At 31.3% G+C, this 27657-nt stretch overlaps 1 protein-coding gene across 6 annotated transcripts in view; it reads left to right on the plus strand.

Annotated features, from left to right (window-relative positions):
- The window catches only part of ATP8A (ATPase phospholipid transporting 8A1), an 86972-nt gene that overhangs the window by 40386 nt on the left and 18929 nt on the right, over window positions 1–27657 (plus strand). For 2 of the 6 annotated variants that reach the window (XM_088192701.1, XM_088192702.1), the window contains exon 2: window positions 1077–1315. The exons of 2 other annotated variants lie outside the window; for them this stretch is intronic. In XM_088192701.1, coding sequence (XP_088048827.1) covers window positions 1177–1315 — 139 coding nt within the window. In that variant the 5' untranslated portion in view covers window positions 1077–1176. Of the gene's footprint in view, window positions 1–1076; window positions 1316–19454; window positions 19654–27657 lie in introns of those variants that run through there. 2 more of the 6 variants (XM_088192699.1, XM_088192700.1) reach the window with 1 other exon arrangement.

The raw sequence follows: 27657 nt of genomic DNA on the forward strand, positions 1-27657 counted from the left end.
TTTATATATTTATTTTGAATGACTTGAAAAAACTGAATTACTAGCGTTACTCCACTCCTAGCAAGCAATTGTTATTATCAGATTAATTCTCTGTTGTGTTTTTTTTTCTTTATAAAACTATTTTTCTCTTAAATATCGGTTTTAGGGCCGCAATAGCAGTAGGCCCTTTAAGTCTTTCACATCACGAAAGATTTAATTACTTGATTTATATATGAATCTATACGATGATTCAAAACATTAGCCAATGTACACAATTTTACTATTTATACTGCTAGCTTGTGGTACTCTTCATTAATAAGCTATTAACATTTGTTTGAAAAAATATATTAAAGTTTTATAACTAGCGCATAATTTTGCATATAAATTTGACAAAGAACCATTGTGGCAATAACATATTATTAAATTTAATTCTTACGAAATAATGTACTCAGATATGCGTCACAAGTAGCAGTAAAAAATGGTATAAAAAAAACTAATACATGTTGGCAAAAAATAATGTTTACAATAGATTGTAAATATAGATCAATAAGATAAGATACTAAAATAAATGTGTATCAATTTTCATGCAGTATAGATATTTATATTAAGGGTAAAACTAATGATACAACTACAAAACTAATGAGCCTGTATTTATACACATGAATCAGGTTATTTTATTGTATGATCATTAAATAGTCTGAAACATGCTTCCGCATGTCTCAGACTTTTAAACACTACTATTTTTCTATTTCTTCCTTACGTATAAAGCAAAACATCCATATATTTATTATTATTATACGAAATTTACGTACCTTTTATTATATAAAGTCCTATGATGATCTTTCTTATGTTTAGACAGCGTGAATCAAAGTCGCTTAAAAAGTAAATAAAAATTATGTTTAGATAGCGTGAATCAGAGTCGCCTAAAAAGTGAAAGTGTAGTTTTAAACGTGTTTTTCTAATTGAAATCACATTTCGATCTTATCGTGTAACGTCATTTAGTGTGAGGAAGACATCGGATGCTCGTGTAACGTGTCGTCGTGTTGTGTCGCGCATTCGATTAAAGCGTGTGTTGTTGTATTTTGTTGACAATACAGAGTCGACGTAGAGAACGGCCGCGCGCGAGAGAGAGATAGAGAGATAGAGATGCGCCCTTGGACTACTATGTCTAGGAGGTAGAGTGTGTGTCGATGAGTGATGCCGGGGGGGAGTCCGCCGCCCGTGCGGCCCCCGAGGCGCGCCGAGCTGGAGCTGAGGCGCCTCAAGACCCTGGACGCGCCGGCGCCCCTGCCCATAAGAACGCCCACCAACGGACAGGAGCCGACGACCAACAGAGGTAACTGCGATAAACTTCTATATCAATAATAAAAATATACTAATAAAGAATGTGGTTCGATGTTGACATACAGTGATTTCACACAAGCTGTGTAAACGCCGCTTCCCTATTAAAAAATGGATATATACAGCAGTGACGTACCGTCCATACATGCGGTAGATTCAAGACGTCAACCCGCATGCACGGTTGATCGACTATAAACACAAGCACGTGTAACGGCTGAGTCGCTCGCCATCAACCGTACATGCGGGTTGATGTTTTGAATCTACCGCATGTATGGACGGCACGCCACTGATATACAGCGATTTCACACAAGCTGTGTAAGCGCCGCTTGTCTATTAATAGAAACGTCTGAGTTGCACAAACCCCAAATCTAGTAATATGTCACTTATTATTTTATTTCAATAAAAAGTCAATGTAACAGAAGCTGGTGCATTGCATACCAACTAGGGTTTTCAAATATTCGTTATCTTCAACTTTTCGAATATCGAATAGCAAAGAATAACATATTTTAAATAACTTAATATATTAATAAATATTTTTAATATATTAATAAATAAATTAATAAATATTTTATTTATTTGCCAGGATTAGTTAATAAAAAATGATAAATCGAATTGTAAGTTTTAATCGTGATTAATTATAATACAATAAACATTTACATATTATAATTACTAGCTAAACATTAAATAAATATTTATGATTTTTATATCTACATATATTGAAATTAAAATACCGACAGCATCATGGGGTTGAGGGGGGAGGGTGAGAGAGAAAGCATATACAATTCAATATTATCTTATAATTTTTTTATTACAAATCTGATCCTCATAACTTGATAGGTTTCTTCAACGAGTCACGATGGACGTTATACGAAAAATATTAAACGTTTAAAAAAAAGCATGTGTATTTTTTTTTAATTTATGAGTATGAGGTTTATGGAATATTTATTAGTAAATATAAAAAAATAAATTTCGTTGCGCGGCTAAATAACTTCAAAGCGTCCGTCGCTTCCGCTTCCGGACGCGCAAAACTTAAAATGAAACATTCTCTGTTCAATTCTCTACTCTGTAAATCGTATCTCTTTGTACACGAGATATATTTAATTATAATAATAAAAATAAAAATTGAATTTGCTCCGATTAATTTTCGAGCCGGTAATGCATTCGATTGTTTGGACCAATGAAAAACAAGCATTCAAATATAAAGCAAGATGGCCGACATCAACATGACAACAGCTTTAAATAATTATTATTTATAAATAAAATTTTGCTATGCGACAATAGTTTTTCATTAATTCGTCATGTGCGTTGTTCGATTTGACTGAATATAAATAATCGGATTGCAAATTAACTATGTGTATTATAACTATGGAAATTAGATATATACATAATGTGTTAAGAATTAGAAGAATACATTGATTAAACTAACAATCTTCGTAATGAAATCTTCAAATTTTGAATTCCCGGCGACAAGTGAGTTTTTCTTTTTATAAATAATCGTATTGCTAATTAACTAGTTTATACTAGTTGTTATAAGGACTTAATCTATAACATGAAAACCATTATGTAATATTCTATTTTAAAAGCTCATAAATATTACACGATATTTTATTTAAATGCCAGGATTCGTTACAAAAAAATGATATGAACTTACATTTCAATATCTCGGCAATGATGAACTTGCCATGGTAACGAATTTGCGGAACCTAATCATGGCATCATTGCTAAAAATCGAATTCAAAGTTTTAATCGCGATTAATTATAGTACAATAAACATTTACATTTTTTAATTACTCGCTAACCATTAAATAAATATACATATATGCTATTTATATGTACATATATTGATATTTAAATACCTACAGCATCATGGAGTTGAGGGGGGGGGGGGAAGAGAGCGTATACATTTCAATATTATCTTATTTTTTTATTACAAATTTGACCCTCATAATTTGACAGGTTTCTCCAATGAGTCACTATGGCCGTTATACAAACAATGATAAAGTTAAAAAAAATATGGGTAATTTTTTTTTTGATTCATGAGTATGAGATTTATGGCATATTTATGAGTAAATATAAAAAAATAATTTTGCTGCGCGGCTAAATAGATATCTGAATTTTCTCCAAAAATATAAATGTATATAAAAAAAATATATAAACCGAATTTTGACCAATAGGAGAGCGCAAAAAACAATTATCCCTTCTCAGAAGTCAAAAATTCACGTCAAAAGCAATAAAATCGTGCCGTCGCCGTCGCAGTGGGAACGCTCGTTACCGAGCGTTCCCACTGCAACGGCGCCGACACGATTTTATTGCTTTTGACGTGAATTTTTGCCTTCTGAGAAGTGATAATTGTTTTTGCGCTCACCTATTGACCAAAATTCGGTTTGCAAATACTTTAATCAGCTCTCTTATTTTAGAAGTCTATTGTAATATCGGTAAGGATAGCTTTAATATTTTTAAAACATGATCGAAGTGCAGACAAACTATGGAGCAATATGGGAGATGCGACGTCCCCTGAAATTTTCTGGATATTTTAAAGCAGACTATGGAGCATTATTCAATGTCAGTCTTTACTTTTTATGTATTATCTTAAAATAATTTTTATTCTAAATATCATTCGCTCTAGTTATCATAATTTAGGAAAGTGTACACTAAAAATAACTTCACATTGTGCTACAATATATTCTTGTGAGACTCTATTTTCAAACATGTTTCCGTTTAATACGTTTTTCACATATTTGAGGAATGTATAAGAAAACTTCATACATAATTCGAATACGTCTACTCGACTTACAAAGCCGTTTTTCTTTAGTAGCATTTTCCAAATTTATTTATTAAAAAGTGTAGTATTAAAAATTATTTATTATACCCTTTTGAATTAATACATTATAATCAACATATTACTACACGGTGGTGTCTTGAAGGAACAAATCTTACTTTCGGAGACTTTTGAAAAAAATCATTTCCAACTAAAAGAATTGTGGCCTAATTGCGTTGATGGGTTTGCTCATAAACAGGACCCGTCAATTGTCGATAAAATTATATTCTTGGGGATGAACATAGGACTGGATTAGAGTCTCCAATTACTCGAACCATCAACTACTCGAGTATCGAATATTAAAATTTTAAAATACTCGAGTACTCGAGTACTTTCGAGTATTTACCAAATGTACCAAAATAGCTATTATTCAAATTCGTGCACATATAAATAAATAAATAAAATACTTAGTATGTTAATTTTTACAATTATTTTAACTTCACGAACATACTTTTTGAAAACAATAATGCAAAAAGTGTCTCGAATTTAATATTACTGCTAACCTTTGGTTTTATTATTCCCGTTATGGAAAAAACCCTTTCCGTTGCTGTTGATGTTGGTCTTATTGTCATTAACGCGTTGGATAAGGCTTCTAATTTATATCTGTTCGCTTTTTATAGATATAAAATTTTTTGAACTCTCTTCTTATGTTCTCTTCTTTCATTCCCTTCTCTGCTTTTCTCTTATTTCCTTCGACTATTGACAAAATATCATTTTGTAATTCTTCTTGAATAGATTTTTTTTCTTAACAATATACAATATTCTACTCCTTCTGATTAATGCGAAGAATTTAAATCTATATCCTTCGAAGATGTATTTGGGTGAATCCCTTTCACTCTAGAGCTAAACGGTTCGCAAAGAACTGACTTTACTTTAAATGCCTTTAAAACACACAATTGTTTTGATTTATATTTTAAGCTGAGGGATCAGTATAAACAATTTACAACACTTTACGCTACAACTGCATAGTCATAAAACCTAAAAAATTTTTTTGTTGATATTTCATATTGTTCATTGCCATAAATTAGATAAGTCGGGACTGTCGAACAGAAAACACAAAAGAAATTTCTCCGTCGTACCCACTAACATAGCCGACGACCGGAACTATGCAACTATGGAACTATGAAAAAAGTATACCTGATAGTAACCGCTCTAACTCGGGACTTCGGGCATAAACGCCAAATAAAAGCAAGACGTTAACCTTTACCGGACCGAGTTATAGTTATTTTGTTTCTGAAATATTTCAAAAATTTTTAATTTTGAGTATTAATCGAGTAATTTTCAAAATACTCGATTATCAAGTACTTGAAAAATAGACAAGTATACTCGAGTATCGAGTACTCGATTACTCGAATTGGAGACTCTAGACTGGATGTATATCAGGGCAAGAAACGACAGTAGTTATAAATAATATGAACATTACGAATTTAAATTTTCTGTAGTAAAACCTCGATTTTTTTTAGACAGAATTCCTGTTGTGGGTTTAGGACTTATCTACGCATCATTTAGTATGCATACTCATAGTAAGCAGAATTGTATACATTTTAACACTAATCACCATGCGACACAAGATCGTTTACCGCACTATTTATATCCGACATGAAACATCGACTTGACAATCGGTCAATGTCATCAATCACACAATTGAAATGAACCGTATTTTTGCGCACAACAATGTAAACAAGCGATCATTTCCGGATTTTCATACACATTTCCGCTGCGGCGTATTTTTTTGGCCACAATGTATCGTCGAATTTGAACTTCTTTCAATGCCGAAACCCGCCAGCAGCGGCCGGTTATTAACGCAATTCTCCGCATTAGGGGCGGATTTCAGCCAACTCGAGTATGGTTTCATTTAGTGTTGTAAGCGACATCGACTTGGTGACAACTTCAGTGGTATTACCTCACAATGGCGGCGTAGAACACTGCAGAAGTTTAGTCCGAAATGCTGGTGCAGATATTGATATTCGCCTACGGCATCACTTGCATCCTTTTATATTTGGTGCGCTTCATAGACTGGATCTTTATATACAGAGAAATAGAGAAGACAATCGCTTGTGCAAATAAATAAAATTTAAATTAATTATTTTGCATTTGTAAGTACTAATCTTTGTCATTATCAATTTTTTTATGGTCCATTTTCTTAGTTTTTTGAAGCTGCATTTTATATTTTTAAATTTTTCTTAACCCAATAAGCTCAAATATATTTATGAATACGAATATAATAAAATTATACGATGAAATGTATTTTTTAGAAAATATAAATATTTTATTTTTAATAGATAATTACGGAATAAATATTTATTTTTATTTTAATGATTCATAATAATAATCCTTCTAAAGATATAACTTTCAATTCCATTAACATAAATGTTGGAAGCTTTGATTCAAAATATTTCGATAACCCCATTTTCACATCGTCTGCATTATGATTATTTTATCTAGAAAGTATTGCATCAATCGAAATGAAAGAGCAAGGTCGATAGAATAAGGTGGATCGGATGAAACCTTACAGCCAAGTTCCTTGATTTTATCAAGAGTCAATCTCGTGTTGTAGAACTATTCGACTTCTTTTGACAAGTGCCGGCCTTTTTTTTTTTACTTTTTTGCGCTATCTGATCACAATAGAAGCTTACTTTTATTATACAACATGTATCGTACAACAACTAATTTTCATCTCCGTTTATCAAATGATAGAGAAAAAGTGACTCAGCTTCAAGATTCAGAAGGGATATGCGGATATGTTCCTAAATGTTTTCATCGCGAAATTCGTGTAGAGTCCATTCTCCAATCCTTCCTAATCTTCCTAATCTTACTAATGTGTATGCACTGTTGAATCGGACTGGTTAAATTTCTCGGCTTGCTAATGAATAGTTTGAGTAGGATTTGCTTCCATTTCTGCAGCCAGGACATCATCGTCTATCTTTGCTGCTCTCCCACATCAAGGACTATTCTTTTTTCCCATACAAGTTTTTTATCAACAATATTTAACATTAACGAATATATTTCACAAATGTTTTTAGTGGCTGTAGTAGCCTTTTTTTTAACAAATTCATATATCACGCAATATCAAAATGACATAATTTTTTTATGTAAACTCCATTACTTTCAATAACAGATATAAAACTACATTCTTTCATCTCATTGGGTCTCTTAGCCGTCTTAAAACATACATATATAAACAATGTGAGATCTGTTGTTCAAGAGTGTAGATCTTTGATAGTTATAACCATTGAATTATGAGGCCCAGAATTGTCATGTTGCACCGAAACACAAAAGTCAGATTGCAGGGCAAAAATACGTTTCGAGAATATCAGCGAATCTCGTACTGGTAACAGAGTCTACCAAGAGTCAGTATAAAGCTTCTAAAAAAATATTTGGTTTGACCTAACTGGTTATAGTACCTCCAGTAACATTTTTTTATAGGAAGCCATCGGTTCATAACATCATCGATTATGCTTTCTGATGATTCATGATTCATCTTCAAAAGTGAGGCTATTTCCTTCACTATATTTGAGCTCTGATCTTACTATTATATTTGACCTGATCGAAAAGAGTGTCACAGAAGAAATTTTCCTGACATTTAATATTGAATCAAGACGTCACATATCTCGGTGACGTTACGAATTTGATATATAATGACACATAAGTATACTACGTATGTTATGTCGTTGTTCAATAATAACTCGGTATCAATAGGTCAAGTGTTTTTTTATATCTGGAGCAAATTTAATTTTTATCGATCTGAAAAGATTGTAATCATATATGATTATTTCGGTAAATTTGCTATCCAGCAATACTGTTAAATATGTACAATTGATAGTACTTACATAATTATGTTATAAAATAATGAAAAAAAAAATACAATGTGTTGTCGTATACATCTTATTTGTATCACGGTGCGACTTTCGGTTATTATATGGCTTCAAAAGGTTAAGTCTATCTACTATATAATAATATTAAAGTCAGTCGCGAAAAATCGAAACGACATGCGAACGTCGCATGTCAACTGTTGTTATTTGTTGTTATTGTTCTTTTGCGAGTTTATGATTATGTTTATTTTTGCTTCTTAAAGAGTGATGACGTTTCAGATTTTCTCGCGTATGACCTGATTTCGTTCGGAATCGCTTGTTCTAAATGGAACTGCTGAATCGCACGTCCAAAGGGTTTCGATTCAAGAGGGAACTACTAGTCGGTAAAGTTTGTTATTAAAAGAGCGTAGGTCAACCTCAGTAGATAATCAGTAGAGTTGTTAACAATGCAGTAATTGAATTATAGTAGACATCTGTCTGTGTATTACGTAAAACATTTTTTTATAATGTGTGTCATTTTAGTTGTATCGATTTTTTGAAGATTTGTGTATTTATTATTAGTTATATAGATCATTAGTTTTGCCATTATACTTTTTAAAATCATTTTTATTTAACATGTTACAAAAATAACCGAGCAATTAAAACCATTCACGTCTTATTCAGTCACAGACGACGAAATGCTTTGATTTGATCAATTTATTTTTTACGACATAAATCCTTATTAAAAAATTAAAATATGTTTCTTAAAAAATTACATTAAGAATATCGTTTCATATTTAATAATGTGTTAATAAATTCATACTATATTATAGACAAAGTAATCAGTATTTTTTACAGTCGGTTTCTAGTATAGATTAAAACTATCGAATTGCATAAATTTAGTGCAAAATGTTTTAGTCTTTACTATATACTGTCAAAAGTGGAATTACTCGTTATTTTGATTTGAGCATGCTGATATATCAGTAACAAACATTCTGATATAACAGACAGTTATGAAACGTCCATTTGCTGTTCAAACCCAAACCTAACTTAATGAAAGTTCTAAAACCAACTTTCATTAGATCAAGTCCAAAATACAAACTGAGCCAACTTATCTCCAAAGGAAAATAAGCGGAAGAATAAGTACAGAGAGATATTGCATCTCATTGCTTCACAATTTGTCTGCATTTCGATATTACACTATGTTTTAAAAATATGATAGCTGTACTTACCGATGTTATAATGTACTTTTAATATAAGAAGGCTTATGAAAGTATTTTTAAATCGAATTTTGGCCCATAGGATAGCGCAAAAATCAATTATCACTTCTCAGAAGGCAAAAATTCACGTCAAAAGTAATAAAATCGTGTCGGCGCCGTCGCAGTGGGAACGCTCGGTAACGAGCGTTCCCACTGCGACGGCGACGGAACGATTTTATTGCTTTTGACGTGGATTTTTGACTTCTGAGAAGGGATAATTGATTTTTGCGCTCTCCTATTGGTCAAAATTTGGTTTAGATGTGCTTTATTCGATTCTCATTCGTAATATTGCTATAAAAAGTCAACAAAAACGCTTGATAATCGAGTGTTTTCACCGCGATGGCACGATTTTATTGCTTTTGAGCTGGAAATCCTCTAAATGGCAACACTGAGCAGTAAAGAAAACATATTATGAGTAGATATTTTTAATAATTTTTAACGCCTAATTAAAATATTTTTCAAAAAATATGTCGCAATGGTGGCTAATTTTTATATTTATTTGTAGCATATAAAGGGTTAACTCGTACCTATTATTATTTATTCAAGAAATTAAATTACGATGTTAAAAAATATTTAATTGCAATTTTTGTCATGAGGTCCGGAATCATTGTTTTCCAGGGTTTGGGTTCGCTCTCGGCGGCCCTGCTTATTGGTTTGTACTGCAACCCCATATTTAACCTTTATACATCTTGCTCAATTTTTTTTTGAAATATTAATTTTTGGAATAAATTTTGTAATTTATGTATTGATGCAAATAACAAGACTATACATTGTTTACTGGTCTTTTGGTCCTCTAATATTTAGGTAACATTTGTAATGAAAAAATGTTCTTGCCCAAATTTATATTTTTGGTGGAAATATTGTACTTACATTCTACGCCAACGTTACCTTCCGTGGTGTAAAATTCGTTATTGCTGCTCATTTTAGTAAAAAAAAAAAATTTTAGTCAGAATCATTTTTTGTAGCACATTTATCTTTGATTTTTTTGTGATTACCTAATATATATTAGGTGAGGATTTTAAATTAGCTGACATGTTATTATATATGTATCATTGCTGCCACTTTAGAAAATAATGTGTAGGTTTTTATTAGCTACTAAATGGTACATTACGTGACAACGATTTATTTTTAATATTGGCCGTAATTCTGGAGAGAAGTTCACGGATAGTGCTGGATAGCCAAAATATCAGCTGTTCGGCTCGCGTTCGAAAAGGGTTGATCTTGGCTCGGTTCTTGCTGTGGTGGATGCCCTTTGCGGACGTCCAGGGGTTCTGCGACAGGACGAAGTTCCAGGCAGGCGTCTCGTAAGTCTTCGCTGGCGTAGGGTGGACTTGGGTGAGGCTGCTTGCTCCCGTGCCGATGGCAAGAGTGATGTGTTTTTGTATGGAAACTCCAACCCCTTATATGGTAGTAGACTTCCGTCAATATTATTGCGCAATATCGCCCTGCTTCCCACGGTTTTTGGTCCTCACGCAAGTGTAATTTTTCTCACGATATCGTCTCCCTTGCAAGGTGCAATATTCATCATCCTGAATTTTATTATAAAATAATCCGTGACGTATTAAAAGTAAGATGTCGTTTCCCTTTTTGCGTGGGATTGTCGGTTTCAGACTAGTTTCAGAAGACGTAAAATATTATTGCTCTGTATACAAATTCCCCTAATTTTTGGTCGCACTTGATTAGCAGATCCGTGTGTGGGCGAGGGGTCGATTAGACATGGGAAACTGTTTCATCGCCTTGTCTGAAGAATATTTTAATTAAAACGACTTAAAATAACGGTTGTTAATTTTTTATATCGCTGTTCCAGAAAGCTCCCCTATTTCTTTGTCGCGCTTGATTAGTACATCCGCGTCGGCGAGGGGTTGATTAGATATGAGAAGCTATTTTATTATTCGATTCCATATCTAAATGTGACCGTAAATATGTGGTCCCCACAAATGCCTTATCATATAATTTGTCAAATCACGCGATACCAAAAAAATACCATTCTTCATTACTTTATGGCTTGTAGTATTAAATTTAAAACTTTACTTTTCATACATATTAGTATGATAAAGCATTCTCTGTTGGAAGTGACAGCAATCTAAAATAGCAACTCGCTGGTTATTGTTCCTTTTTCAAGCTATAAAAATGCAATATTGTGTGACACTATATCTCGAATGAACGATTTCACCACAACAATAGTCGAGGCAAAACTAACATATGACTCTACAACTCATAATGACAGTGTAAACATACTGTCACAAATGCTATCTTAGGATTTATACTTGCATAAAAACATTTGTTATCATGAACATCTAATATCCATTCTTCAATAATTCATCGGCCTAAATGCTCATATTTATGTGTATTAATAAGTAAGTCGCCTACCACCTGTAGCATATTGAAATAGAAATTTAAATTTAAATCATATTGAACCATTTCCTATTTTTACGTTAAGCTTAAATTATACTAGAAAACAAGTACATATTTTAACATAAGTATGTTTAGCTAAACTCGTTACATGCGACCGTGGGTTATTTTAGTGTTTATAGTTAAACTGTTATTTTTAGTGTTTTATAGTAATACATCATCTGTTTAATTAAATATACACATGCTATGAAATGTTTAACAATCGCTGCCCCAAAAGTTGTCGGAAAAACAATAATGCTAACGAGTCATGCGACGGATTGTTTATTTTTTATAGCAATAGATTTCCCCGTATCGATAAGGTGTGCAATTAAACGAAAAGTGTATTCGATCGTGTTATTCGCATATAAAACGAGGCTTTCGCACGTGGCGACATATGCGTAAATTTTAGGGTGAAAGAAAATTTATAACCTTGCCAAGGTCCCTCGTGTTTTGTGTAATTTTAAAAGTTCGTTTAAAACAAACGTTAAACGGTTTGTGTATGGCGCTTTAATTAGAATTTAACAAGGTGTACTTTCGTGTATAATTCTGTTATATCTAAGCCTTAGAATTATATTGTATTGTAAAAATCTATGAAGTTTTTTATATTATATAACAGTTATATATAATTTGTCTGTTTTAGCAATAACCTAATTTATAATTTATTATTTGTATTAAGTATTTTTTTAAATTATTCTTAAATATATATATTACTTGTCACAAAATACTATACAACATATTTTTCGTACGTGTAAGGACTGACCAGTTGTATTTTATTTGTATTTAATCATACATAGATATTTACTTGTCTTTATCTGATTTAGTTAGCAGTTTCATCCATGCTGTTCATGTCGTATGGTAATTAAAATTAATTGTTAGGCTCTAATCACAATGCCTTTCAGCTCAGACTGAAATGTGTTTTGCAAAGTTTTCTGTTGTTCTGCCAGAACGTCCACAAACATGTGTTATACATATATCTGATTATTGATTATTTTAACAATGTATATTTATTGTGTCATTTGTATGTATTCAAACATGCTTTATATAATAATATTTCCTTCGATGGTCACCTTGTTATTTTCGATCGACGCTTGTACTATCAGAACCTTTATTATAAATTAGATAGCACTACCATTCAGTACGCCGCATATTTTACTACCTTTCAACTGGCACTAACAATCAAGTCGTTATTCCTTAGAAGTCATAAAATACGGTCAAGTGGCTATTCATTTAATCGTTAATTATTTCTTAGTATATCGATGATTGAATCTATTTCGCAAAATATTAATACAATACATACATTTTTGTTTTTATAATAATATTGCATCACACATCATGTGCAATGTCTGTTTCATAAATAAGCAGTCATTTATATTTCACGGGCCCGTGACTTTTCAATGTTCAGAAATACTCACTGTTGTCAGTATTGTGGCGTTGACAACCACGGTAATATGATAATGACTAAATTTAAATTTATGAACAGTTAAAGCTTATTGTAAATTCTCCTTCTAAATTTAAAAAAAACTTACTCTTCTTTTTGTGTACGTTAACCATTATAAATAAAATTTGCTTAAATTTTTTAGGAAAATATATGTATATTAGAGTAGTATTTCAAAATACTAATTTATTTATTTTAATTAAATTAAAATCACCGTGCCCTAAAATGTTACCCCAAAAAAATAAAACATAGCAAGAAAAATAATAAAATCATATAATATTAAAATTAAATGGTACTAACCGGACCAGCTCCCCGAAGCTTACAATAAATATATTAATGTGAAATGCTATTGTATTAACCCTATTAGTGCCAAGCAAAATTAGGCGGTGTATGCTAAGAATGACAAGCATTGTTTTATCCCTGCACTACACTCTCTGGAAGTTGACCAAGGTTGGCCAAGGACGGAGAATATAGTGGGTTACTTCGGTCGAGTTCGGTTCTGCCCGCTCTAAAATCTATCGGAAGTTGTTCGAGGTTACCGAGTACGGGAGGTAAAGTGGGGGTAATTCAGACGACTTGGCCAGCTTCGAGCGCTTCCGAACATTGTCGGCAAAAGGACCGAAGTTGGAGCTGCTCTTTCGAGCGCGAACGGTGAGATTCCTTTCGCTCTCTCGCGTGTTAAGTGACGAGAGTGAGAGAGATAATGATGTTTCGCAAACTGAGATAGAACGAGTAATTCGGTTCAATTTCAATATTCGCGTAGGCGTCCTATGGTTAACACGCATGTCGAGCGCTGCATTGTGGTCACGTGGTCAAGTTATAATACCACATGCTTATCAGGGACTTCAACAGACTCTTACTTACATCTTTGAATATTTTAGGGCACCAAAAGGGATTAATTATATTTTTGATAGTATATTCTTCCAACAGATATGTTTTTATATTTTTTTTCATATAAAATTAAATAATTAAAAAATAATTAGTGGTACTTGATTGTGCTAAAAAAATCGTTTCGAATATGCTTATGTATTTTCCTAGATCAGCTTATATAAATGTCACACCATAACGAATTCTTATTTAGAATCGATGGTGAAAAATTCTAGGATAGTCATAGCTGTGGTGTTCGTATTCTGAAGTATCATTTTTATAGCTTACGGCATTTTGCAAAAGCCAACAAAGATTTTGCGTAAATTGAATATTTACGACCGAAAAGTTTTCATTGATATTGTATTGCTGAGTGCCCACACAAACTTTTACAATTATCAGTAGCGTAATTTTAATATTATTACTATTTAAAAATTGCGATTATTTGGCACTTTTTTCGATCGCGCGCAAATATGCCGGCTGTACGTGACAGAAGCCGCCGTCCGGACGGCATATGAAGTTTGCAACAGTGTGGTCGCTTACTCGAAGTCATAGGTCTCGGCCGACTTCAGTTGTAACTTCGGTTCGGACAACTTCCAGAGAGTGTAGTACAGGCATTAGAATATATAGATGATTTGATAAATATTGTATTGTATAATAGTGTTGTGCCTAAATTGCAGATTTACTTTGAAGTGCATAGCAGTATAGTGTTATTGTTCGTTTATCTTCAAAAGTGATGCTATTTCATTAGCGATTTTCCTTCACTATGCCTTTAACTGTTGCTATGGTTTTTCATATTAGTATTCAGTGTTACTTATTTAGTTGTGAGAGCTGCTACGAAACTTACACGATTTCGGAACTCTCATGTCCATTTGGACACTTGCTGGAATGGCATATATATATATCACTATACTTCTATTCGTCGATGAATTGATTTCACCCCTTCACTACTTTATTGCATGTTGCAAGTGTACTCTTTATTATGTATACTTCGAGCACGTGCTACACATACGGAAATGCACTTTTCACGTGCACACAATCACACAAAACGCTTTGAATACTTAATTGGAGCCCAATCGCTAATAATTCATGGCCGTTATCGATTGAGGCGACATGGCCGTTCGCCAGCCACTGGCGATCGATCACGAATCGCAAATCGCTCGCGTGAATTTTTCACAACGCGATTAATCTCTCTGGACGGTGGAAACCCTTTCAACAAGTTGCCGCCGCAAGGGTGGAAAGTCAATGTCGGCTGTTCGCCCCTCGAACCTCACCCTACACTTCGGCGACCCCCACTCCGGCGAAAATTTCTCGCACTTTGTTGCGTCATCGAACCTCCACGAACCCCCACCACCGGCTCGAGACGATGGCTCTCAAAGTGTGCCAGAGGCACCCACACTTTCAATGAAAACCATGACCACGAATATGCGGTCTTGATTGAGATTGGGCCTCGTATGCGTATACCGCAACGCTACTACGACGCCACTATAAATTTATTTATTCATTAAAATATATATACGTAGTCGTAAAAGCGTATCGGTAAAGTGCCGGTTTTATAATTTACCTTAGTGTTTTTTAATTTTTTATCGTGTCTGGGAGATCAAAATTAGTGATTATTATATAAATATAAATCCGATCGATCATCACAGATTTTCCTAATCTCACGGATGAATATTGTGATGATTAATTAAATTTGAGCTGGGTCGTATATATATGTTATTGAAAATTCTCTAATAATGAGCTGGTACAGCTCATAGAAAAATATATATTTTCAATACAATTAATTTATTGACAGAATCTATGTAATAAATTACGCTGCAGGGCTGTTAAACAGTTGTCTAATATTTTCTTTTAATATTTTATTTTATAAATATAAATTTTGTGAAATCTGTTCCGTTAGAATATTAACGTATTTTATATAACGTTACAGTGATACGCTCCGTTTGAACGTTTAGCTTGCTCGTCGTTCTGATAATTAAATAAATCAACGAAACGATCTCCTATCGTGGCTTTCTCGTATAACGCTCAAATGTCATATAATATGCAACTAAATAAATTATATATTTATTGATAACCCTATTAGAATAGCAATGGGCCCTTTATACATAAAAGTTTTTTGTGATTTTCAATATTTAAAAGAAAATATAATTAATTTACTGGTGTTCTTGTATTGAGATTTATATGCAATATATAAAAAAACATATTATATTTTACTTATCACAAGCATCTTCAATTTTTAATTCTGAGTGTGTAACTTATGTGTATATAACCAATTAACAAATTAAATTTTTTTTTTCTTGCAAAAATGTTTTTTATCGCTATGTTTAATAACATATTTTTATATGAGGTTTTTACAAATAATTTGTTATATTGTCACTTAAAATTATTTAGCGATACGCGGTGATTTCTTAAAGTTAGCTTGTAGCACTCCTCGCAATCATTATATACTACGCCTGGGTGCGGATTCCTCGACGTCGTGCGCACGTGTCTATATAGATACATACACAATAATAAATTATTTTAACAGCAAGTTGCAGAGATTATTTTTTTTTATTTATATTTACCTCTTATACAAGCAGTATTTAATTACAATTTATGTGTATTACAAAATTTTATGTTATAATTACACGAACGATATTAATTAATATTTTATTTTATTTATTATTTTGTCATGATGTCCATTATACAATATTACATACATAATATTATTAAAAATTCACACAAAATATTAAATTACATCACTAAATATATGAGAACCATCTCTCATATCTGTTTGCATCTAATCATAGCTATCACCGAAAACATTATTGTGCTTGAGCAAGAGTAATATTGTAAAGAAAAAGGGACGCGGTCGTGACTTTAAAGCTCGTAGTTGAAAATCACTAAGTATTGACAGATTGTCCCTTAGCAATTTTAGAAAGGGCATTATCGAATAGACGTTACGCCAAGAATATAATAATTTGTATCCCAACGCTCATAGAAAAAAGGCACTAAGATACAAATACGGATACGACCTGTACTCTCTCTTGTAGATTTATTTTAATCATCTCCAACTTCGCTTCATTCAGCCATATTCGAGGACGCTATGAACTAGCGTATTGTACAGAACGATACGCTAATATAAATTCAATAATGATTATAACAATTTTAATTAATATAAAACAATGAGTAGTTCGTAACGTTTTAAATTTAAAATAAAAAATCAAATAAATGCATATTAGTGTATATGTTACAGTAAAGTTATATTTTGACTGACTTTCAGTGTAATCTGAAATCATATCTGAATACATTTTCATCGGTAGATATATATTTCTACCAGAAAAAATATAATTTAATTAAAAGGCGTTAGTGAAATAATATGCTGCTCTAAAATGTCTGTGAAACTCAATTTGACAGTTGCTAAACATCCATTTGCTGTTCAAACCCAAATTAACCAAAGGTAACATGCTTAAAACTAACAGTACAAACAGACATAAAATATTGCTCCATGGTTTGTCTGTTTGTCTGACAGTTGCAAAACGTGAATTTGCTGTTTAAACCCAAACCTTACCTAAACGAATTTTCATCTATTTATATGTTTTGCTATTTCATTAAGTTAGGTTTTAGTTTAATTTATTTTAAATATTGTAGTATTAATCTATTTTAAATATCAAACGATGTAACGTCAAAATTATGCAAATTTCTGATCATGTGGAAATGGTTTGGTGATTATTGCGCAAACAGTAAAAATTCTCATCATATATGATCAATATGCATATATATAAAATAATACGGCAACATATATATATTATATACATCTAAATATTGTTTATAAGATATGTTACTAGGTATGATTTTAATTTTAAAATATACATTTCCTATAAATACGTATTTTTTACTTAAAAATAGGGAAAAATATAAAGCGGTTGGAATTAAGAGTAAAATATATTTGCCAATTAAACAATCACCTATGTTCAGAATTTTCGTGTGCGCAGTTTTCGTTTGCGCAATAATCCACTCACTTGTTGAAAAAATCATCTGTTTGTGAGCAAATACAGTTTTACTGATACTGAGCAGTGAAATTGTTCAATATCATTAATTGTTTGATACATTTTCACTGGCCTTGTTAGTAAAATTATATTTTTACTAGTGAAAATATATTCTCACTGAAAAATACACATTCACTGTAACTTGTATAGAATATGCTACCTATTATGATTAAATATTTTTCCAGTAGCATGACAGTTTTTTTTGAAGTTGGTTTAGTTAATAATTAATGGATGGGAGTTAGTTAAATTATATTTATACTATTTAAAATATAACTTCATTGGTAAATAAAATCGTGAAATAAGGAAATGACTCATATTCAAACTATAAATATATTAAATACCATGAGTTCTCATAGCCGTTATAAATTCCTATCAAACAAGGAAATGTTCCTAAACCATTTTTAAAATAGTGTCTGCTGAAACGCTTTACATTCATAATGATCTATAATGTAAATTTTAATGAATATAATTAGTTTTTGACTTAAAAAGCAACCTCTTGTCGGTGCAAGTAAATAAGTCAAGTAGATGTTGACTAATTTCTATCAATAATGATGAAGCGAAAAAATATAGATACATGATTATGAAACTGAGTTGAAGCAAAAATATTGATTCTTGCTTCAACTCAGTTAAATTTTATAGGGATGTGTACTTGAGTCATTGTATTGTATTGACAATTCAATGACTCAAGTACACATCCCTATAAAATTTAGGGTCGCACCAAAAAATCACGATTTTTTACACTGGTTTTTATAAAGAAAATGGTATCGAGTACTATGGTAATATAAATGCCACAAAAATATAATAAAAGGTGTTTAATTTTTACACAACAACGCCAAACAAAAGCTATTTTGACACCAAAGTCTAATGTACAATGGGTTTTGTTTCTGCCCTGAGTATGCTGCTTTAATTTGATTTGATGAGATGCATTTTGAAATATGCTTGCACATTAAATATAGTTTCATATATTATTCACTAACGATTAATATTTGTTGAATCTCTGTCACTAGTCGCTTCTCTTGCAGGTATTAAACTGCGACATCAAGAAGAGAAGTAGGTTCTAAATTACCTCGTTATCGATTTGTGTGTGTTGCTAAGTAGCTTGGAGAAAAAGGACGGGTATTGTCTGGCAAGTGATTGTAAAAGGTGTCGAAAGAGCGATTATTGCGTTATCTTCGAGCGGAGTCATTTTGACGTAATGCGTACATTTATCTTCGGAGGGTTGTTACATTATTCCAAATAATATTCTATCGTGTTTTTTTATATATTTATTTTTCTTCTCTCTCTCTCTCTCAATCTTAACATCAATTTGTTAAACTATTCGTGAGGCGATTTTTATTTCTAGGTTCGGTTGTGTCTTATTGTCTCGGAAGTTAGCATCGTCGTTTGAGGTCACAAAGCTGCACTCAACGGTATGTCACAATCAGCTGTTCCATGACTTGATCTGACGTCTCTGCGTAACCATGACAACAAATCCGATGCCGTTTCCACTAAAACATGGCCCGACCGTATAGTGTGACGAGCGCTGGTTCCCCTCGTAGCCATTGCGCACGCGCCGTCGCATCCTCTTCGTTTCGGTTTAGTGACGCCCGCCTCGTCGGCAAAACGATCGTTCGTACCAAACAATGTGGACGCTGTGAATGCGAACAGGTGCGCGATGTGAGTGAGGAACCGCTACCTTCCTCACCAGCGAGAGAGACCATGTCCGTCAGGTCCCTGTACAGAGCGCTCAGGGTTAAGGTGGCCAGGCGTGAGTACACTCACCGTTTCTATAATATTATATATAGCGACATCAAACACATACATGAAACGTGACCCTAAGTTCAATCCGTGAGACGGAAATGTAAAAAAAAATATTTTTGTAAATGTTTTTACGCGACATATGGTAGATATTTGCGCATGGTTTCCCCGGGATGGAATCTGCGCGCAAAACCCGCGAATGAAAAACGCAAACATCGATCGCGAAAGTGTGATTCGAATGCTAGGTGTATGAATAATTACAGATAAAATGCTAACATATGGTATTGAATACTTCTGTACAGTATTTGAATCGCCTATGATATTTTATAAGTACATTATAAAGGCACAAAAAAAACATTGATTTATTGTGATATTCAATGTTAACTATATATATATATATATACATACATATTATATTTATATTTTATTAGTGCGCAATTATTAACAATATGCTTCAGTTACTTACAACAATAGATCTATTATGAATGTTTATTTTGTTATTATTTCACAGTCTATTTAATGTCACACAATATGTTTTATGCTATAGATTGAATACATATGTTTCAAGTCAATCAAGAGTGAGTTATTCTATATGCTTCTCTCTGTATTGATAGTACAGTAACTATAATCTCATCTAATCTAAAATATAGGGTGAGTGCTAATCGACACTTACCATTCGGTTTTTAGAAATTAATTTTTGATACCACTGTATAAGATTGATTCAAAGATAAGATTATTCATTACAACTTTGTATTGCTTAATTTTATTTTATTGCTATTTTTTTATTATATTATAATAAGTAATGATACATGTATAGTTGGATTCATACACACATAAAATCGTTATAAAAAATCAATAAATAGTATCAAGTATATTTAGTTTAATTGTAAAAATAATAAAATCGTGCAGTATTAAAGTAATAAATTACTTTACACAAACTTATAATTAAGCATTAAAATTCAATATGAGAAATTTCTAGAATTTCGGTCATTACGTAGTAGTTGTTAAATTTCATACAGGTAAAAAGGCACAATTGTGATGTAAAATTGATTCTAAAAATTGCAGTTGATAATTAATTCAAGTAATTTTTTTTATAGTTACATTTAAAATATATGCAAAATTGATATTGGGATGATAAGTGTGACGACAGTTTGTGGCTATGTAAAGTAGGGATGTCATATGTGGAGGCATTTATCCCTTCTTGAATTTGATTACATTTAATTAAATACTATGAATTTTGATTAAATATAAATATTAAAAACGACCAATCACTTGCCATATTTTGCTTTCCCCCCCCCTCCTTGAAAAATCTGAAATGATGTCTCTTATTCTAATCTAGAAATTTTCGGTTTATTCCTCAAATAAAATATAAAAAATAATCTCGAATCTATCCCTAAAATATGTCAGTGAAATCATATCAAAATACATTTTCACCGGTAGATATATATTTTTACTAGTGAAAATATAATTCATCTGGCAGGTGCTAGTAAAATTAATAGTAATTTTAACTGTTCCATATTACATAGTATATACATTTACATACTTATCATTATTTATTGTGTGTATTTTTTCGGTGAAATTATATGATGTCCAAGTAACTTTTCACCAATAGATATATCTTTCTTCTAGCGAAAATATAATATAACTAATAGTCGCAAGTGAAATTATACGCTGCTCTAAAATGTATATGAAAGTTTTAAAATTAATTATAGTTTTAGAACTTGCATTAGGTCAAGTTCAAAATAAAAACTAAGCCAACTCATCTCTCATGGAAAAATAAGCGGAAGAAGTACAGATAGACTTCCATAGTTTGTCTGCACTTGGATATTATTGTTTTAAAAATATAATAGCTATCCCTACCGATATTAATACGAATTTCTGATATGAGAGTATTGGTCAAAGTGGATTAAAATATACAATAATTTTCAATTGTAAAAGTCTTTCATGGGATGTTTTTTATTACACTATGTTTTAAAAATTTGATAGCTATCCTTACCGATACTTTATGAACTTATGATGATTAAAGTACAATCAAACCGTTGCAGTGGGAACGCTCGACACGATTTGATTGCTTTTGACGTGAATTTTTGTATTCTGAGAAGGGATAATTGTCTTTTGCGCTCTCCTATTGGTTAAAATTTGGTTTATAGTCTTTAATATTTTTTTATAAATTTATATTTTTTTGGGGAAATTGAAAAGAGCTATTTAGCCGCGCAGCGAAATTATTTTTTTATATTTACTCATCAATTTTCCATAAGTCTCATACTCGTGACTCATTGGAGAAACCTGTCAAATCATGAGGGTCAAATTTGTAATAAAAAAAATATAAGATACTATTGAATTGTATACGCTCTTTCTCACCCCTCCTCTACCCCATGATGCTGTCGGAATTTTTTTTCAATGTAGATATACATATCATAAATATTTATTTTATGGTTAGCGAGTATTTATAATATGTAAATGTATTTTGTATTATAATTAATCGCGATTAAAACTTACCTGCCATGATATACCTGCTATACCTGCCATGATCACAGTGTCTTAAAATTCGTGACGATGGCCGGTGCATTGCTGCCGAAATTTTGAAATGTAAGTTCATATCATTTTTTTACTAACGTATCCTGGCATTTAAATAAAATATATAATATTTATATCTATGTATGTATGTGATTATAGTTAATGTTATCTTTTTGTTGGCTTTTAAAATAAAATATTACATAGTGGTTTTCCTGTTATAGATTAAGCCCTTCGTAACATATTTTAATCAAAAAATTCTATCAACACTAATGTTCATGCTCACAAAAATCATGATATGTATATTTATTTTTTATGTATGTATATAGAAAAACCAGTTCATTTTAAAATTATTTAATTGTTAGATTATTGTTCCATGAATGCTACAATTATAATTTTATATGATAATATAATATATATCATAGCTAAAGACTTTAATCCGAAATATTTTCCTATTTTTAAACTATTCGAAACGAATTATTTTATGTTTGTAGTGGAATATTTTGAAATTTTTAACTTCTATATACATCAAAAACTGGCTTTAAAAACACAGCTGAGTATTGTTTGTAAGGTTTTTGTGTATCTTAACACAAGTAGTCAATTTTTTTGCCAATATACAGCTCTTTATGTATCGTTTAATTTCACATTTTTATAACAACCCTGGCCATAACAACTAATATCCGATACACAAAATATTTAATGCCGAATCGATCTGAATGCCGAAATTCCAGAAATTACTCAAATTATCAAGATAATATTGTGCAACTGCGGTATTTCTCAAACGCTGGTATTGATTTTTATATCTTTTCTTAATCAAAGCGAAAATTGTTTAATTTAATCTCGATAAAGTAATTTATTATTTTAATACTTTATTAAATGTACTTTTTTATAACATAATTTTATCATTTTTATCAATTAAATTAACTTTTATTTGTGTTTTCTTTGTAATATAATTTCATGTGAGTATAAACTCGTATTTATCTATCAAACTATATGTATGTCAATCGATTCTTATAACTTTACGAATATATTCGAATATTTTATTGCTTACTATTCGATATTCGAGTAATTGAAAATAACTCTTAATAAATAGCTAAGAATAGTAAAATTTGACCACAAAAAATATAAATGGCTTGAAAATTCATACTTTAAAATAATAACATCAGTACCTAAATTTGGATTACTATAAAATTAATGATTTATTGTATTATCGATAATCATATTATTTTTATTTTATATGATGCATGATTGAATTAATTTAATTAAAATAATATAATAATTAAAAAAAATACATAAAAATTGTGCTCAGTTATTTTTACATATATCTTTTCCTATCTCATTTTTGTGGCAGATTATGGCGAAATTCTTAATACAGTATCCAGTTAAGATTATAGGCGTGTATTTATTGATATTTTATGTATTATCAGTGTCAGATATGCAGCATATAATATGACATACTCAATGTAGATAAGCTGGAAATTCCTTATATATAATTAGTTTATCTTAAAATAATCTTTTATTTTGAGATATTTACTTGAATTAACTATAATTTATTTAACAGAATAGCGAATGCTCAAATAATATAATACGTATTAAAGTTTTCCATAAAACATATCACACAATATTGTGTCGATCTTAAATTTATGGTCACTTTAATATAGCATTTTTTTAGTAATATATTCTTGTCTTTTTAAATTTATTTCACATTGCCCTATATATTTATATTCATACATAAATATTTTATTTTCATATCATCATTGCTAATTTTGTTTACGACCGTCGATTCGTTTCTGTTTGTTTTTCTTTTTCCGTCACGCCACAGTTTCGCATAATTTTATTGTGAACTTCAGCGATCACGGCCCAACAATCGCCATAGAAAATCTACGATGCCATATTGCGAATATATGTACAATATACAGTGTGAGCAGAAAAAAAACGATGTTTTCATTGCGAAATTACGCAATGGCCAGGCAAGTAAACAAATCGATATAACCATTAACTTTAGCCGAGGGCCGGCGCTTGTTAAGTACGAAAATCAATATTTAACAAACGATGATTGCTGTGTAGTGTTTACAATTTTAAATAACTTATTGCTCCATTTTTTTAATTTTTTTAATAATCGATGCGAGCTAATGCCTATTTTGTTACCATATGGAAGTCGCGTTCAAAGTGCTACGAAAGTTAACTGGCGATTTAAACGACCTTAGATGTTTATTTTATGTGGATTTGTATTTTTCCTTAAATTATAATTAACAAAGTTTTATTTTATATTATTATTTTCTCGTATTTTATCACATGTTTGTAAAATTATTTTTATTATAGAAATAAACGTATAATTATTTTATAAATATAATGGGTTTTATAGTGGTACATTTATTTTTTCTATATATTGAACTCTTATGTCTACAGTGATTTTCAGTGATACGGATTTCCGGCGATGCAAACGCAGTTAATGGTTGAGCAATCGCTTTATTGTGTATTGCTCTTGTCATAATGATGAGCGTTACAGCAAGTTCGCGATCGAGATCGATAATCAAATAGAGCCGTGTCGCGAAAACGCGAAATTTAAATGATTCGGTGTGTATTAGTTTTTAATTTATAATTAAATATGTGCGAAACCCTTTTAAACGAAAAAACTTTTTGAATAAAATTTATTGTATTTTAGCCCTTTATAAAAGTAAGTTAGTTCGAAAAAAAGATTAAGCTTTAAGCTCGAATAACTTGGTTACATAAAAGTTGAGTTTATTTTTGGAGGAGTTTATACAGATATAATATTTAATAGTATGTACTATTTAATTAACGTTACGATAATTTATTTATTTATTTAAATTAAATATAGACAATTGTGACTTAACGGGTCTAATGTGTCACATTGATAAATAAAAATAATGTATAGTATTTCTACAATACACAAAAATAATATATAGTAAGAAAAAAAATCAAATGATATGAACCAGACCAGCTCCTTGTAGTTGACATTCAATATATATATATATGTATAATGATATCGTATTAAGGAGCCGGATGGCGAGTTGGCTAATGCGGACGTCTTGCCTCTAACAGGCATCAAAAGAGGATGCGATCGTAATTCTCGAAGACGTTCTGGAACGCAAAATTTATTTATTATTAAATTTAACACGTGTAGTCCGTAACGTTTCAGATTGGTAGCTCTGAAGTTGCGGGTTCGAGCCCCGGCAACGGCACTCAAATTTTGATTTATAAAAATGCGCTATTATTAAAAAAATATCTATTGATTATAAATTGTGTAGTAGATAATAATTTATAATTAATAATATATATGTCACCGATTCTCAGACTTTGTCTGGTGATTTAATACTCTCTTGCAGGTATTCATTATGTCTGTTTGACTTACTCAGTTGATACATATTTACCCGTTGTAACGCATTGAGATTACGCTTGTCAGGTTGCAACTAAGGATAAATTGCGAACGCCGAAACTACCTTTCATTAACTGTTTTTTATACGTCCTGATAAATTTAAAAATAGATTTCTATTTGTGTGTTGAAAAAATAACTTAAGCTATCGCATGATTATGCTTATCGAAAAAAATATGCTTTCGATTAAACTTAATCAGTTTCTACGAAAGGTTGGAAAATTATGGACTCGTGCATCATAAATGTGTGTATCGATTCTCAACATGTCGACAGTGATTGTGTCGTTATTTTCAATGTCAAAATTTTCACATGAACACACTCAGAGGCTTTTCGTCTCTGGTAATTCCTCGCTAGAATAATTTAAAAAGTCGTCAAAGTCGTTTTTTGAAGCCTGTCGTTATAGGGTCTCAAGTTAATCGATGTTTTCGAACGCACGCTATAGAAAACGTCCAAATTTATAAATTACACTTATTAATTCACGATTTGAACCGTTCTTCTTTTGCATAATGTATGTTACGAAAAATCTGGCAATAGGAGACCCTAAATTTTGATGTAATTATCCAATTATATTTGATAACCTATCGGGCATTATCTTTTCAATAACTTATATATGATGCTACTATATTTATGTATCCGTATTTGTTCGTGACCTGTCAAAATACCCATCTGAAATATTCGATCTAAGTTAGTATTTTTCTTTACTTTTGGTTGTAAGGTCTTCCTTGTATAAAAACTTGCTATTCTATCTTAAACATTACCATTTAAATTAAGTTTACAGCTTGAATTTTGATGGACATGATTGGTTTTTAGTCCAATATCGTCACTTTTGAGACCTCCGCCTTCATCAAAGCCAATTTTTTTCCAAGCATGAAAGGTGCAACTTTATTTCATATGCAACTTCATTATGTTTCTTATAACGAATTTATTCATTACTTGAAGTACACTGGCAACCATTATGGCAAAGGGCCGATATATCGGCCCACCCGACCTATACATAAAATCCCACGGCCGATATTTCGGCACAAATTTAAAAAAAATAATTCAATATATTCTATATTTTTATAAATATATGCGCGACGTGTCAATATATTATAAAAGTAATACATTTGCTTTATCTCAGGCACATCTAATAATACCTAGCAGTTCCTAGTAATTATGTTATGTAACAGAGAAATAATCGCGCTCTTTTTTATGATAGTGATGGCTGGCGAAGTCTAAACAAAAATAAGTATTACATGCACGAAATCATTTTTACTATTTGTACATTTTTATCTTCATTCAGACGTATTTTTACCCAAATAGTCCACGGAATATGCTTCACTAAACATTGGTTTTAAATATTAGCAATAAATAAGTCTCAATAATTATATTTAAATAAAAAACTTATTTAAAAAAAGTGCATGAAATGTATGCTTTTTATTAAAAAAGAACCTTTTCATTGGAAAATAATGCAATGTTTTGATGAGTGACAGTGAATTTTCTTTCGCTTCTGTATTTTTAGTGTTGAGAACTGGATGCATTTTTGTAAAATTTTCTTGCGGACCCGAATAATTATAAATCCTTACTGTATTATTTTTCTTTGCTTTTTTATAACAATTTATAATTTAGAGGCAATTTTCGACTTCCCTAAAACTTATATGAATCCATACCACTTATTAATAACCGTTAATCTTCTTATGAGATTGGGGCCTTAACCCCAATAGCCGCTATTTTATACAGTTCATAAATTTCAGTTACCTAGTAAATTTAAATGATACCTTTTATAATAATAATCAAATTATAATAATCTCGCACAATTTGAACCCTTATCGCGTCTTGATGAATCATAAAAATTTACTATCGTCCAACATTGTTCGCGCTTCATTCCGTTGCTTTTATGTCCTATAAAGGCTTAGATGAAAGCAGTATATCTATATATGACCATATAGTTTTACGCTCGTGGATATTCGAGCAAGAAGGGCGTGTGTTGTTGCTTGGATAGTGTGGAGATAGTCGCAGTTGGAAAAGCGATTTTCCGACGCGTCCGTTATCGCCATAATGATGATTTGTCGCCGCACGACACTTGAACCGCCAACTATTTCACCCATTATATAAGCGTATCTCACT

This window comes from Plectrocnemia conspersa, unplaced genomic scaffold (genome assembly GCF_051122295.1).
Source record: "Plectrocnemia conspersa isolate PC_06_02 unplaced genomic scaffold, ASM5112229v1 ptg000009l, whole genome shotgun sequence".
Lineage (NCBI taxonomy): Eukaryota > Metazoa > Arthropoda > Insecta > Trichoptera > Polycentropodidae > Plectrocnemia > Plectrocnemia conspersa.